At 38.6% G+C, this 16784-nt stretch overlaps 1 protein-coding gene across 1 annotated transcript in view; it reads left to right on the top strand.

The window, feature by feature from the left end:
* The window catches only part of LOC118816656 (sodium/potassium/calcium exchanger 2-like), a 48215-nt gene extending 32908 nt beyond the window's left edge, over positions 1-15307 (top strand). Inside the window, exons 7-12 of the mRNA XM_036583157.1 lie at positions 2560-2640; positions 2994-3076; positions 7754-7888; positions 7969-8058; positions 10346-10512; positions 11055-15307. Coding sequence (XP_036439050.1) covers positions 2560-2640; positions 2994-3076; positions 7754-7888; positions 7969-8058; positions 10346-10512; positions 11055-11304 — 806 coding nt within the window. The 3' untranslated portion in view covers positions 11305-15307. The remainder of the gene's footprint in view (positions 1-2559; positions 2641-2993; positions 3077-7753; positions 7889-7968; positions 8059-10345; positions 10513-11054) is intronic.
* The last annotated feature ends 1477 nt before the right edge of the window (positions 15308-16784 follow it).

Here is a 16784-nt window from a genome sequence, read left to right as displayed (position 1 = left end):
AATCATTAAAAGCATGTTCATCTAAACATAAGCCGTATCCCTAATTAGTGTGATCAGAGTGCAGTTAGTGAAAACATACAGAAATATGTTAATGTTTAGAAGCTGTAGAATTTTTTTCTCACATAGACAGTGGGACTTGCACGTCACAGATGATGCGAGGAACAATGAGTCACTCTGGGAGGAGTTATGCAATAGCAGCAACGCAGAGCTAATGTAATAATGACATCCCTCCCCCTCACCCTCCCACCTTTTTCTCTCCCTCCCCACTCTCTCTCTCTCCCTTGTTCTAATCCAATAATAACAGTTCTGAGACGTCTGGTTATGGTGGAATTGCTTTAGTCTCTTTGAGGATGGGTTAGACTCACATCACAGCCAGCAAAATGACAAATCGGCTTGCTTGCTTCCTCTGATGTTGGAGAGAAAAGGCCGACACTAGCTTCTAATTTTAGTTTCCCTCCTCATCACTACACACTCTTTGATGTAGTAATAATAGGGTTATGTTTTACTGCTGCTTTCCATATATGGAAAAGTGCTTCACACTCTTTAAGTTCCACCCTTGCAACACCTGTCATGATGTTTGACCCGCTACAATGATTGTTTCACATAAATTCCTGAACTCACCTACAGATAACCTTGAAAGCATCTGTAACTTTTTAGCCTTAGCCCTCTAACCCCCGAGAACCTCCCACAGCTCAGAGTGATTCTGCAGATGGTTCAAGTGATAACCAATAGGTCATGAGATGTAAAGGTCATATCATGCAGATGTGCATGTTAGTGGGGGTTAGAGTGGCCGGCCAGGGTGGTTGCCGATAGCAACAGACAGCAGGGTGGGCAGAGAGCCAATCACAATTAATGATTTTGTTAGGAAGGTCATACAGTGATGGGTCAGCACATTCACTATTGGAAAAAAAACTCAGACTTTACACGAAGGGAAAGCTGATCACTTCAATCAATACCAATGTGCTAATGCACTAACTTCCTCACTCACGCAGCAGCACACACATTTTCCAAACCTTGAAGCAGTGCTAGTCATTAAGTTGGTATGCTGTTATGTGAATTTGATCAGGTGTGTCATTCACACACAGAGGTTATCTGAAAAGGTTGTGCACCTACATCGGTGGGCCCATCCGTGGAGCAGTAGTGTTTCCTGCAGTGATATGAGGCTACGTTCACATTACTTCCCTGAAGTGGCTCAAATCCAGAGCTGTATGGACAAATTTGATTTTTTCAAATGAGATTTCAGTCAGTTTCATATTTGGTCCTATGTTGGATACATATCTGACTCGTAGTGATGTGCTGAAATTTAGGCCACCGAAACATTTGAGCCAAAAATGATCAAAAGTGGCATTTTCGGTTTTGGGTGGAAGAGAAAAGACCGCAGATTTTGGCAGGGAAAAAAAGTTTAAGTAGGTCCACAGTGGTCTGCTCAGATGTGTTCAAACAGTTAAAAGGGGGCAGTAGAGAGTAGGGGGGAAAAGTTGAGTGGAACTATTTTACTGTTTCTGTGAGGGATATTAGACAACAGCTTTGTAATCACTGTTCATGCTGAGTATCAAGAGGGTACAACACTCAAGAACTTAAACTGCGTCAGCTTTGATGCACTTGAAAACACGACATCCTGCTCAATATAATATCACACAACTAAATGAAGGAAGCAAAAAGGAAAGTCCTGTGAGCACGCCAACGCCATCTGTAGCCACAGTTTTTGAAGACAGTGTGAGACTGCAAAGAATACAACTTAGAGTTGATGGAATTCAGTGCCTGGAATGACCAACTGTTCTTTGTTGTCGAGGACGTTGGATGTTGTGGCACATTCAGGCACATTCAGTCTATTCAGTTTATCTGTAAACAACTCAAAGTTGTCCTGTTGAAGGCAGATTGTATCAATAATAAAAGTGTATTTTCTTTATTACCTTGCAGTTTTTATGTTTGCTATATTTACTCAAAAGCATAAACATCAAGTTCTGTTTTTGGTTTTCGGCCCATTGTGTTCAAATTTCAGTTTCAGCCAGGAATTTTCATTTCGTTATTGATTTGTGGTCATGTAAATTGAATGAGAACGGTCAAATGAGAATTCATGTGCTCGGTGTTAATGTGGCAGTAGTGCTGATTTGAAGCTAGTGCCAGTAAAAGCAAAGGCAAAGCAGCTGACCTTTTTTGCTTTCATCTTGCTCTGATAATGAACAGCTGAGAGCTGTTCAGAGCAAGTTGTCTTAGCAAAAAATTCTTGCTCTGCTATGCATCCAACTTGCAAGTTAGATATGCACGTACAGGTCATTTCATGGCACAGATTCACTCACATTAATGGCAGAGATAAGTCACTTACCAGTGCAAATGTGAACCACTAAAACATCTGAGCAAACATTGGAACTGAACAATGAAGCTTGTAATGTGAACGTAGCCTAAAAAACCTACACAGGATATCTCAAACATATTTCACTTGTAAATCAGTAGCATAAAATAAGGAAATAATGTAAGTCATATTATACATTGTATTTGGTGAGTAACTGTAACCGTAACCTTTTGAGGAAGCTCTCACTCTTTCACTGTGTCTTTTAGGAAAGTTTCGTGAAAAAGCGTCAATCCTTCACAAAATTGCCAAAAAGAAATGCCAAGTAGAAGATGCCAACGGAGTGGCTGGTGAGTTTTTAAAGCTAGGTTTTACAGCTGGCATTGTTACATCCACACTGCTTTTCATTACAGTTGTGTTGTGGTGTTTTAATATTCAGAATCTTTTTCTTTTTTCCTCCTCATTCTCACTCATATTGATCAAAGACGGTCACATTTCTGTTTTAACAGGACAATTATGCAAACAGATTCACATTACCATATTAGCATCTTAACACAACTCAAATGGCACAGTGCCTTTGACGGCATCTTTCTTTGATGTCCTGTCTGCTCAATATTATCATTTTCAGACTTACAATCACATACACACACACTTCCCTGCTCAAATATAAGTGTGTTTTTACTGTATGTTGTGTTTACTTTAGATAAGAATCTTCCTAACAGCTCCAGTGTGGAGGTGGAAGTGTCTCCTCCTCTAAATGGCACTGCGGGGCAAGAGGGTGACACGGTGAGTGATTAAAATTACAATACACACAAACGATCCCTTCTTTAAGAGCGAGGGAGTGCATGTACGTGTGAGAGAGAGCAATCACGAGTTTGTGTACTGTATCCACTTTATGATCTTGAGGTAAAGCCTAAGTCAAACAGAACTGAGTAAATTGTGCATTCAAGGGTGCCAGAGATCCACGTTTTACTTTGCATGTGGTAAGCTGTTTTTACAGCAGTTTCCATATGTGGACTGTGTAAACTTGGGGAGGTGAACATGACTTTTTGAAACTTTAAAACGTATATACTGCTGCTTAACTCTTGAATTTTAAAAATGTGAGAAATTTTTGGTTTTCCATGATATGGGCCCTTTAAGTTTACACCTTACTCAATGGAAAAAGCCCTACACCTACCTCTTTAAGCCACACACACAAACACACACTCCCTGGCTTTCCTCTCGTTTGGATGATGAAGAGCCCTCACCCTCTGCCCCCTGTTGGCACAGCACGATGCCAGTTGAACAGATGGTACAGCTTGCGTGCAGGCAGGGAGAGTGCCCTCTCAATGTCACCAAGACAACCAGGTCACAAGGGGCCACAACCATGCTCAGTTCCAGCTCACTCAAACACGACATCAGTTTATGTGCCCTGCCACTCATATACAACATATGCCTGATCGTTCATTTACTCACATGTACGCACACACACTAAAGACAACAGTTCAGAGGGACCTTCTGGCTCTGTAGATGAAGTTTGAGTGAGGCTGAGTACAAGTGCTGAATCTGTGGAGAGAGATGAGAGATGGGCTTCATTCCAGTCTAGACAAATTAAGCTCTCATTTATTTCCCATAGTCACTTTTTATTGATGTAGAGTGCACAGAAAGTATAGTTTTTAACCATTTTGACCACAGTTCTTTTTTGCTGGTTCAGTTTTATTGGTTTTCAAATCAAGAAATAAAAAAATGAAACAACTGAAAATAATATAACAGTGCACTTCAGTCATATGCATACATGTACAGTCACACGCACAATGTCCGCATGCATATCTTCAAATACTGAAGCACTTAAATATTCAGGCCCACATATCTATATACATACATACCCATATACATGCTTATCTTCATCTAATCAAACGTCAAGGTATTTTTCCAATGTAGTATAGTCTTTAGTAGTAATTCACAAAGAGTAAATACATTAGAGCATTAGAGTCAAAACCTGAACTGTTGTTTGTCCCGGCAACATGGAGGACTTCTTTTTCTCTAAATTAAGATCAGGCCTTGGGTTGACTAGGAGAATGAGAAGCAGAGCTGGAGAGTAATGAGTGTCTTCACTGGATTCAATATCCTGTAATGCAGTACAGTCATTTCTCTCATACTGCAGTGTCTCCCACTCATTAGCCATGGTAATGGAGCTCCTTATTCTGCTTCTCATAGATCACTGGTAGTATTGAACTTCTTAGGCTTAATTCTTTGTATTCCTGGTTTATACCCTAGGAGCAAGAATTATTTTGTGCTTTGCATCTGAAGAGAAAATAAAATTAATTTTGAGTCATGTTTAATCATTTGAACCAGGATTACAAATCAATATTTTGACTAAAAGACTGATACCACAATGCTTGATACCGATATCGATATAGCAACAAACTAAAAACAACTAACAAACTAAACAAGAACATAAAATGAAATTGTTACAGCTTAATTAACATCTGTGATTTTCAAATTCAGTCTTTTTTAACACAGAACTCCACCGAGCATTATATACACAAATACGAGGCCACCTAAAGAGGGAAAAAGTGAAAAGTGAGATCAAGCAATACAGTGTAGCCCAGGGATCGGCAACCAAATGTTAACAAGAGCCATTTTGTCCTTTATAATGGATTTAACCACCTGGGGAGCCACAATATTTTATGTCCATTTTATCATCTTTGCTGTAAATATGTCTCAGTGTGTGCTAATGTACTAGTAAAGGATAAAAATAAAATATGAACGAAAATGCATACTTATTTTTCTCTGCTTTAAGCTTTAGCTCAGCCATTTCTCACATCTCCACCAGGAAACTTTTACACAAAGTGCGATAGTTTCTTGTAAAATGCCTCTTAACATCCGATTTTTTGATTAGGCTGAACTCAGCTTCTCATTTGCCAGCTTCTTGTCTGAATTTCTCAGTTCCACCTTAAATGGTGCCTGATGCGACAGAATGTAACTGCTGCACCAAGGTGGAACAGGAAAATGCTGATTAAACGAATCAGGAAATGAGCTGGAGTGCTCAGAAATGCATTCATCTCCAGATTATCCATGCTCATCTTAAATCTTTCTTTTAGCCTTTTTGTTAGCTACTAGCAACAAAATAAAATGAACGTTAATATTCATATAGTAGTGAATATACGCAAAGTAGTGACAGTTTTTAATGCATAATAGTTCAGATGCTTACGTAATATTTTTACTATAATACATTTACAGCTCAATGTATTTGGTCAGTGTAAGAGTCACTGCAAGAGGTACAGTCTTCTAAATTGTCGCACACAAGCATCAAATTTATGGTAAATGAATATCGGCTCTAAATATCGGGTATTGGTTACTAATAATCAGTATCTTTATCAGCCCTGAAAAAAACATCGGTTGACCCCTAAATACAGTGTCACTGTACTGTTAGGTTAGTTAAATGAGGAATTGCAAGCATTTAAAGTTAGAATGGTGAATTGCTTATCATGTAGTAGTATTAAAAAAGCACTGAACCTTTCATACTTTCCCTCTTTTAACGGATTCCTCCCTTTTGTCATCCCAGAGGCTTTTCCCTGCGTTTGTGTGTGTGTGTTTGAGGTTTTGCTGACACCTCGCTCTCCTCTCTGCCACACTCCTGCTGTATCTATTTTCAGCAGCCCACACCCCGCCATCCCACAGTGCACCTGCGTGCATCTGGCAGGAAGCAGCAACGCTGTGTTCGCACCTGCGGGTGTGTCCAAGAGCGCACCCGCTCGATAATTACTCTGCTCCTCCCGGTGGCTGTCCTGATCACTCGTGCGAACACGCGCCCTGCAAAGCAGCTTGAAGGTCACTTTAAAAATCAGCAGGATGTTCTTAGCTCAAACTGCAGCTATTTTTGCTTGGGGGAAAATGAGCCTGCAAGTCAGTCAATCAGGAGTGGAACAAAAACGCATGTAAAATATTGCAGATGTAATCTACTTCAATGAATGTCAGTCTTTTTTAGTCTTTCAGTCTTTTTTCAGTCTCTGCCCAAGAGAGATTACATTCACTGTATTCTCCTCTCAGTGAAAGCATTCCCACATGTAGCTGAATAACTACAAGTGCACCTTTATTTATACACTGTTTTTGATTTCATAGAAAAAATTTAAATTCATGTAATTTATTTGAGAAATTACTTGAGGCTTATGTATTCAAAGGAGATGGCTGAATACATGGTAATAGGACCACTAAAAACTCTTGGGCCATAAGTGAAAAGGTGGTTACTATTAATTAGCCTCTTTTTGTGATTTCAGCAAAAAATTTCAAAATTTCTGGGTTTATTTAATTATTTTCCCATAGTGCACTGCAGTTAATAAAAAACGTGATGCTCCTTCAGTGTTGACACTTTAAACGTATCTCATGCTGAACAGAAGGCACAAATCACCCTGCAGTATGCTTAGTATGGAGTAGATACTGTTAGTAATCAGAAGGCAGGACGTGCTCCGGCACACACAGGCTGTGTTACAGCTAGCTGACTGTTCTGATTCAGCAGTTCCTTTAATGAGCTGCTAGGAGCTGCACACCTGCCCTACAGGAAAACAACAGCAACGCTCAACAGATTGGCACAACATTCACCTACTGCCAAAACAACATCCATACAGCTTTCAGACAACAAAGATAGAGGACCCATACAACCCACAAGCAGCATGGGATGTTCAGACAACACAAACACAGTGTTTATAACATGAAAACAATATACATCATCTAGAGTGCATTCTCTTGAAGGTGACACATCTTTTCATTTAAATGTAAATGTTAGTTTGAAAATGGCCATGTACTAGAAATGTACCATGTACTACTGCAAGACAGAGAGAGAACTCCTGGGAACACGTACAGACAGGCTGTCGATGCTGCCCTTGTAGTGACTGTTCCAACCACTTGACCCATTTTTGACAACGCTCAGCTCTTTCTGTGGGAGACAGTAAAAAAGAGAGGTGTGTGTTTGTGTGAAAACAGTGTGGGTGTTGGTGTGTGCTCAAGAGAGAGAGAAGCAGTCTGTATATTTTGTCTGAGAAACTACATAGTGTGAGCGAGGGCTTCATTAAGCTGAAGCTTTTGCTTTTGCTCTGTCTCAATGACTCTCATCACCAAGGTTACAATGAGGCAGGTGACAGATCATCTCAGTGGGACCCCTATATTTTTACTGTAGTATATGCTCTACCACACCAGACACACACACACGCTACCCAGACACAACACCACACATAAAGTGTGCCATAAACAAACACTTAAATGGCATGTTTAGACAAGTGGCCATTGTTCTCTAAGGAATTTATGCTGCTCTAATTGGCCAGGCTGTGTCTGTGTGTAGTCTTGAGCACACACCAACACCCACACTGTTTTCACACGTGTGTGCATGCACATGTCAGCACCTCTGATTTAGAACGTTAAATCACATTTCTGTTACTGCCATGTCACTATCAGTCTTCACATTGATGGGCCCTTTTCTTTGAGCAGGGTGAAGAAGATGATGAGGAAGATCAGCCTCTCAGCCTGTCCTGGCCAGAGACCTGTCGCAAGCGCTTTACGTACCTCTTCATCCTGCCTATCGTTTTCCCCCTGTGGATCACACTCCCTGACGTCAGGAAGCCCGTGAGTTGTGTTCAGACTGATCTGGTCTCATTCGTGATGCAAGTGTGTGTAATTAGTCTATCTGTCTCCTTGTCTTTTAGACATCCAAGAAGTTTTTCCCCATCACGTTTCTGGGAGCAATCTGCTGGATTGCTGGCTTCTCCTACCTGATGGTGTGGTGGGCTCACCAGGTGCGTCTGATACTCAAAGGACACTGCAGGGAGCCAGGAAAAACACAAAGCATGTGATGATTTAGGCAGGCACAATGCTTGTGATGAGTGTACTTCCACTGAACTTGTTGGCTACAGCTGATCTGCTACATTTGAGATAAGGAAGAAATTGTGTAAATTTGATGTTTCATTCACTGAGGCATTGCATTAAGCCCAAAGTGAATATTCTCCTGTAGGAATGTCCCATACGTCTTCTTCAGAGTTATCTGGGTATGTTGGAAATCTTCCTTTGCGAAATGCTCAGCGAAAATCACAGCACACATTCAACATGGTGAATCAATGAACTGGTACAGCACACAGATACAGCTGTCAAAACTGTCAAAGCACACGCAGCAGATGCACATCACAGTGAACCAGGCAGATGTAGCAGACTCTGTGTGGCACAAAGGAGCCAGAAAAGGGTCATCAGTAACCTGTAGTTATGAGACATAATGCAGATGGATTATGAAGTCAGCAATTGCTTGCAGAGATCATGTTTGCAATGTTTGTGAGCTGATGATCTAGTCTAATTCTAGACAGTGGCGTCAGCTGGCTTAGTGACACCCAGTGCTGTATCTGCGAAGTGTTGGAAGTGCTTTGTGACTCACTGGTGTGATGAGAGATTAGTGTTTAAATCAAAGATTCAAAGTGGTGTAATGAACAACTTGTCTCATTCTTCAACTGTTTTTTTCTTTCTGTCTGTCAGTAATGTGCCTGCCTATAACCGAGCATGAGCAAAGCTTTGTGCAGGTATAGGAAGCCAGACAGCTTCTCTAATCAGGGCAGTAATTACGTCAAGTTATCCTAGCAGGGAAACTTTGATTGGCAGCACTAAAGTACATTTGCTGATTTTGCGTCACATTCTGTACGTATAATTCACTAAAACAACAATGTAAGGCTATAAAACTAGAGGATCCTCAGCACTGCTGAGTTCTGAGTTCTCAGTCTACTTTAACACACACTATATTTGCAAACAGCCCCCTCCTCCTATTTTCTCTTCTGATGTAATGATGAGGACTAATCTAATCTGAACTCATTTACTGAATCGCTGTGGTCTAATGAATTCTGAAATTTATGTAGATGAGCTGCATTCTTGGGAGTTACAGAGTCAGATAATCTGAATAATGGTGGTTTATGCTTTAAGTTGTACAAGAAAAGCTATATAAAATATTTAAAACATGGGAAAATAGGGGAAAGGGTTGTGTACTGTGAGGCAGTATATTTGGTCTCGAGAGATTGAGACTGTGTTTTACTGGCTAGCTAGTAATAGCATTACATGTAAGTCCCTGAAAAGTTACATTGATCAGTGAAACACTATTACCAGTGAAAAGTTGAATGCTACTGCTTGGTCTAACTTGTTACTGTTGTTGTGGTAATAATAATAAGAAGAATAATATTATATTGCCATTGAATCAAAATACATGATAATTATACGATATATGATTATATACATTATATTAGTTATAATATCATATATAACGGAACCATTAAGGCATAAACTTTTTGGTGCTTTGATTAATAACACACATCAGTTATGCACAGTTGTGCTACAACTCTGTACCGTCCATCACACGAAGTAAACAAAGCAAAGCAGTGTGAAGAGCAGAGCAGCAGAATTTTTGAGCACTAGAAAAAATGGCCTCAAGAACCTATTTTAGTACCAAGATCCACAAGATCCCCGCTCTTAAGAAAATGGATGCATGTGGCTGTGTATTGGCCAGAACTTGGCGATACAATATGTCATGATATAGGGGTTAGGGTTCAATATATACTGTGATACTGTAAGCAAGGTGATATAATGTGATTTTTTAAATCTAATATTAGGAAAACTGTCATGGTATAAAAACACACCACCAAATGCATAAAAAGTTAAGAGTTAAGCCATTATGCAATCAAAATTGTGGGATCTGCATTTGCATTTATCACAGTCCATGTAACATCAAACATAGCACAAATCATGCCCTCTGAACAAAGGATTTAGCATTAACCTATATCAGTAAAAAAAAACCAAAAGTTACAGTTTACATTACATGAGTTGAATCAGATGTTTTAAATCAGGGAAAGCCCAAAACTGCTGTGCTCTGGGCCTGTAAAACAACAAATGAGTCACTGGCATATGTAACATTCTCTCAGTTTTGTGGGAGTAGAGATGATGCAGACAAGGTGGAATGAGATGGATGAATGAGTTAAAATCAGGCAGGGCTTCAGAGAATGTGCCTGAATAAGCAGAACATCTGGGTCTCATACCTACTGTTTGTCTCTCCTGCAGGTTGGTGAGACGATTGGCATCACAGAGGAGATTATGGGTTTAACGATCCTGGCAGCTGGAACCTCCATTCCTGATCTCATCACCAGTGTCATTGTGGCCCGAAAAGGTCTCGGTGACATGGCTGTGTCCAGTTCTGTTGGTTCCAACATTTTTGACATCACCGTGGGGTAAGAAAGACTCACTATAATGAAAATATTAATATTACTCCATTTTATTCTCATTTTTTATATTAGCTTTGTATCATACTTTACATATATTTTATTTGCTAGTTTTTACTGAGTCCTGGAAGAGAACATCTCAAAAAAACACAAAACCACAAAAATGGTATTTGTGAAAGTAAGGCTACATTCAAACACAAATCAGATTTTTTGCCTAGTTGTGACAGATCAGATTTTTGAGCTGTGTGAACACAAAGATCTGACCAGTTTTGAGTAATGGTTCTGTGTGGTCCTAGATCTGATACATACACACATTTTATATATATATATATATATATATATATATATATATATATATATATATATATATATATTTTAATGCAACTCAGCCTTAAAATTATGCAAGGTGGAAGTTCACAAAAAGAAAAGAGGACACTGGTAAACATTATGACTATTAGTTGTTTGCTGTTTTGGGTAGTAGGAAACTGCAGTGCTGTTTCGTTCCAACGCTGTGAGACACTTCAGAGGGATCTGCTTCCTGTGTTTCCCAGGTTACCGTTCCCATGGCTCTTGTACTCTCTCGTAAACGGCTTGAAGCCCGTAAGGGTGAGCAGTAATGGACTGTTCTGTGCCATTGTGCTGCTCTTCCTCATGCTTCTTTTCGTCATCATCTCCATCGCCGCCTGCAAGTGGAAAATGAGCAAGCTGCTGGGTTTCATCATGTTCCTCCTCTACATCGTCTTCCTGGTGCTCAGCGTTATGCTGGAGGACAAAATCATCACCTGCCCCGTTTCCATCTGACCTCCACATACTGATACTCGATCTGTGAACCACCTCTAAAGAAGCCTCATCCACTTCTATTCAAACCTTGCATCGTTACCTGAAAACCCACCCATGTTTGACATTTAATTCGGGAAGCGTGAATGTAGTGAAAGATTCTTTGCCATCGACTTTCTGGGTGCTGGCTTTGCTGCATTAGAGCTTGTAGGGTTTAGAAATGCGGGAGTAAACATTTGTTGGCCCCTAGTGTTGAGCGATGTATCAAAATTTTAGGTTAGCATGAATCAAAACCTCTTCGGTAATTAGAATATCCTTTAACTTCTGAAGTACAGTATCATATTGTAAGAAAGCAGCTTTGTTTTTTTCCATTTATTTTTTAAAAAAATAGTTACTGTAGTAAAGGAATATAATTAAATTAATTGCATAGCTGACCACAACTAATAAAGTGATGCAAGTCCTGTTGTGACACATATTTCAATGTGTCACAACAGGACATATGCTAGCATCTAGCATCATGATGGCCCTTTTTAAAGAAAGAAGATATTAATTATTAATGTAAATTAAATATTTTCAAATTAAACAGTGTTTGTGTACAAATAAATCATATTATTAATAATATAACCATGAATAGATCATGATATATTTATATATTTAATATACACCATGTATATTGTTTTTTAGTCACCCTATCAAGATCAATGGTTAAGCAATATTGCTCAGTACTAGGGGCTTACTTATAAACCAGGGAGAGAAGAGAAAGTGGAAATGAGATCTGCTATGCATGGCATTTTGGTTCACTGAATCTGATGCCTCTAGAAAACACTGACTTTTCTTCACACCTGTATCAAAGTGGTCCCATGGGCAACCTTACACTGGTTGAAACAGCAGCTAAATGTTGTGTGGGTGCTAACTCACTCATTGTCACGTCTGCTGGAGACTCTCACAAATGGGAAGACACTCACAGGGCACTTGTACAGTGGCCAATGTTTTGTCTTTCATGAAAACACGCTGATGTCTGGACAGCAACAAGTTCTATCAGGCAGTGGCGACCTCAGATACAACAGAAGATATGAAGGCCTCACACGGATTCAGGATGTCATTTTACATCTAATAACAGGATGTCATTTTGCACTCTAAGTAATTTATTTATTTATTTGTTTATTTATTTCATAATTTTTTATTTATTTTTGCTTGTGTGTCAAGTGGCCAAGTGACAGTTTTAAGGCTGTTGCTCCAATAATGGATAGTAAGTAGAGCTAGTTGAACCACAGTATTGACAACAGCAAAAAAAAATGTACAATCACTAACTGACTGACTACTTCCATCATTTAAATCATTCACACACCTGTATGTAATGGTATAGACTGTAAGTAAACTTAGATTAGACTCTTAAAATACTAACATACTAAATAAGAATTAAAAAAAAAAACCTTATCATCTCCTAGAAAAAAAACAGAAGGGACTTGTGTATATGCTTATAGACATAGCTCAGTGTCCAAATAGCCTGTAGATATATACTCTTGCATTCCTCAGCAGAAGAGGCTATGTGCAATAATCTCCTTAAATATGTAATGCTTAGAGCGCTCAGTGTATTCTGAATGGGTTTGAGTGACACTGGAGTTTGAAGTTTTTTGTTTGTTTAAAAAAAAAAAAGACGATCATTAAAATTACATGCATGAACATTCATGTAGCTTAATTAAAGCATATTGCTCTAATCACATGACACTCCAGATAAACATTTTCATCAGTGATTTTCAGAATGATTATTCTTTTGAGTTTAAAAGGGTATTCACTTACTGTAATATGATAGAACTGTCTACAGGTATCCTGTAATCTTGATCAATTATTACTCCTGTGCAATCGGTTTTTTAAGGATACTGGAAAGGTATGTGTACATACGTAAAAAGTTCCAAACTACTTATTTATTAGTCTCCCCATTGTTTCACAGCAGGTCTGGACCTAGTTGTTATATTTAACCTACAGCTACATTCACCCTGTAATAGTACTCAGTAATACAGACATAGAAAGCATTGGTATTGACTCAGTACTCAATGATACAGTCGTTTACTATGTTTACATGCTCACCAGTGATTCGATATCAAGTGCACAGCTGCTAATCTGATTAAGACATGAACTGTTTGGTGTCATTGTCTGACGAAGGTCTTAGTTCAAGTGTGATTAAAATGTGAGATCCAGGCTGATGTTGACCAGTCTATCGAGATTTGGTGGAAAGCGCTTAGAAAGCTCCACTGGCTCGCCTGGAGTTTTTGCAGAATTAACTGACGATTAGTTTTCTGACTGTTTCATGAATGGGCCTGTAAAAAATAGTTTAGTATATACTGCTTATGTGTTGGAGATTTTTGTGTGATTTACTTAGTTACTACTTACTGAGCACAATCATTACACATAATGTAGTAGGCTATTTCAGACAGGTCTGGTGTCATAAGTTGTCTCATGATATATAGGTCAGTATAGTAATTTTTACTTACTGAGTACTGTACTGTATACAGTTCTAAGGAGTAGAATGCTGTAGACAGTATATACTGGTACAGTATGAAGAATACTATTTTAAATAATCAAATATTAATGGGAAAGAAATTAGGCAAAAAGTGGCTTAAACCTTTTAGGGAGAAAGAGACACCCCACGTTAGCCATGAACAGTGTAGAAATATGCATCATGAGATGGACTAGATGGAAGGAAACAAAGGAACAGTGAGATTTTCAAATGGCAGGAAACTCATAGGCATATAAACCCATGCATGTTCTGTAAACTGGGACTGTGCTGCTGTGCATGTAAACAAGACTGTAAATGGACTGGTCTTTTATACTGCTCATGTAAATGCGTTGGTTTGGTCCAATTTGTTGTGCACATGTAAACTTAGTAACTGCTACAGACTCCAGTGGCACTGATGGCCTTTAGCACTGCTACAGACATTGAATTCAATGGTATGGATTCACTAATCAATGGTACAGTCTTGGCTGTACTGACTCAGAACACTTTAATGTAGACTCACATTTCAGTATAGATTGGTATAGACTCCTCACTGTTATACACTAACTGTTCTAATTCCCGCAGCTACATTGATGAGGGTGGGGGGTGCAGATAGAGTTCCACATCACGGCTGGACATGTTATAAACCGTGCTGGATATATGGGGACACTGAACTGCAAAGATGAGAGGATACTGCTCTTCATTCACTATATGCATTATTTATTGAAGGCTGAAACTTTTGTAAATACAGTAGATATACATAGTATAGATATATTACAAATAGAAGCAGGCCGATGGTCTTACAATTCCTGAGATGTACTGTACGTGTCTATTTATGTACATAGACATTATCGTTGCTATTTTTTCAACTGGAAGCTATATCGAAGACTTCATACTATGTGACGCTTATGGATTTTCTGAACATCTTTGAGTGCGTTTGGTCGTTTTGGCAGATACTGCTGCGGTCTGCAGCATGCTTTTATTTTATGACAAAATATTACATCTCTCTTTTTTTTTTTTTTACTGGAATGTGTAATTAGGGTATTAAAGGGGGGCTTTAAAAACCACATTGCCTCTTTGAAGTGTACAAAGATGGAAAGTTTTATATTACATGATTTCTGCCATGTTTTTACTGTAAACTTTCCTTTCTTTCTCCAGCACCTGTAACCATTAATATTCAAGTGCTCTATCTTTTCCTTCTGGTTTCTTTCTTTCAATTTGACTCCAGTGCATTTTGTATGATTGGGAGGTTTTGCTTGCTCCTCTTTTGTGCTTTATTCATTTATTGTTTGTTTCTTTGCCATCCTCATACTGATTGACACCTTTATCTGAAAATAGGTTTGCCTCTGCACGTTCTGGGACATTTTTGCCTCATTTGGACTTAATATTTTACTTACTCAACACCTTCATTTATAGAAACATGTAATATACTACATTGGCTGTGTAGATAAAAGCAATTAGAGATTTAAAAAGCAAGATTTCACCTGGAAATTTGTGAGTTCCACTTTCTTTTTTTTTTTCAGGCAGTTCAGATATATATATATATATATATATATATATATATATATATATATATATATATATATATATATATATATATAAAATCATGGCATCTCACCAACCCACTGACTCATCCGTGCAGTTTTAGGATTTATTAGGAGGAAATAACGACTTGCACTTGCTAGAATGTTCCCCTGAAGGTGACGGAGCTGGTGGTGGCTGATGCAAGTTTGGTGCCTTTTTAAGTGCGGGTCACGGAAATCAATCAATCACCTGGAAATCAAGGCAAGTTGGAAATGTCACCTGGCCAGCTGCCTGTGCATACGCTGAGGAACCCCTCTGTGTTCACAATGCATCCAGCTTTAGAAAGGGGACCTGAGAGAAATCCCTCTGCTGATGTTGAGCTTTTTTACCTGAAGCATGAATGCAGAGAAACACTGCACGAAGTCTTACACTTTCATCACAGAGACTTAAATAACAGCTCTTGCTCGTCGTTCACATGCCCAGTGTTCCACGTCAGTGTCACATCTCCAGGGTGTCAATGTAGTTGACTTAAAGTGTACATATATACATATACAAATATGATCATATAACTTGTGTAAAAGAAACAGTCTATGTATAAATGCAAAGGATGTAATAAAGGAAATAAAGGTAAATATAATATTTGCAGTGTAGTTGCCTTTTTGTGAATGCTATTAAATAAGAACTACTAAGCAAAATACCGGTTTTATGGTAAGAGAAAAGTATAAACCTGTTTACTGCTTGCACTATGACTTTCATGACGCCTAGATTCAGTTTCTCTGTGGAACGGAATAAAGACTAATACAGTTTGTCTGCATGTATCACTACCAAAAGAAGAAAGGAAGTTCATTGATTGGCCATAAGAAAATGACTGACCAGGCCATATCTTCTGGTAATCAGGGCTAATCCAGGCTGCTTTTGAAATTTTAAGGAATGCAAATATAATAAGGACACAGTGTCATTGATGTAAATCACCAAAAGCTAATTTAATGCTCCCTTGTGGAGAATTTTCTGCCTGGAGGGTTTTCAGATGCACAGAGGACTTATATATTATATTATATATGTTATATATGCAATATATAGTTATATATTGCATATATTATTATTATAAGAAAAAGGGGAACTTAAATGTCACCAAAATACAGATGATTCTTCAGAAGAAGCTGTTCAGAATTAGGTTTGATCTTACTACTATATACATTTCTTAAGCAGAAATATAAAATGTAATTCAGGGAGTGCTTTTTCACTCATTTCACTATGTGGCCTCTTGCAAAATACCTTCTTTAAAAGAACGAGTGAAAGAGTGACAGTGCAGTGACAGCTGACTTTTGGTCAGGTCCTTCAGCTGTCAAGCTTCTACTTTCATGAAAACTGATAATAAGACAAACAAATTATCTGCTGTGTTCTGCGGCAACATTCCTCCCACCTTCTTTTCCAACCTGACAGTTCCTTCCCCTTAATATCATGATGAGTCACCATAACTCGCAAA

This window comes from Colossoma macropomum, unplaced genomic scaffold, assembly GCF_904425465.1.
Source record: "Colossoma macropomum unplaced genomic scaffold, Colossoma_macropomum, whole genome shotgun sequence".
Taxonomy (NCBI): Eukaryota; Metazoa; Chordata; class Actinopteri; order Characiformes; family Serrasalmidae; genus Colossoma; species Colossoma macropomum.
This window is presented reverse-complemented; position numbering and strand designations above follow the sequence as displayed.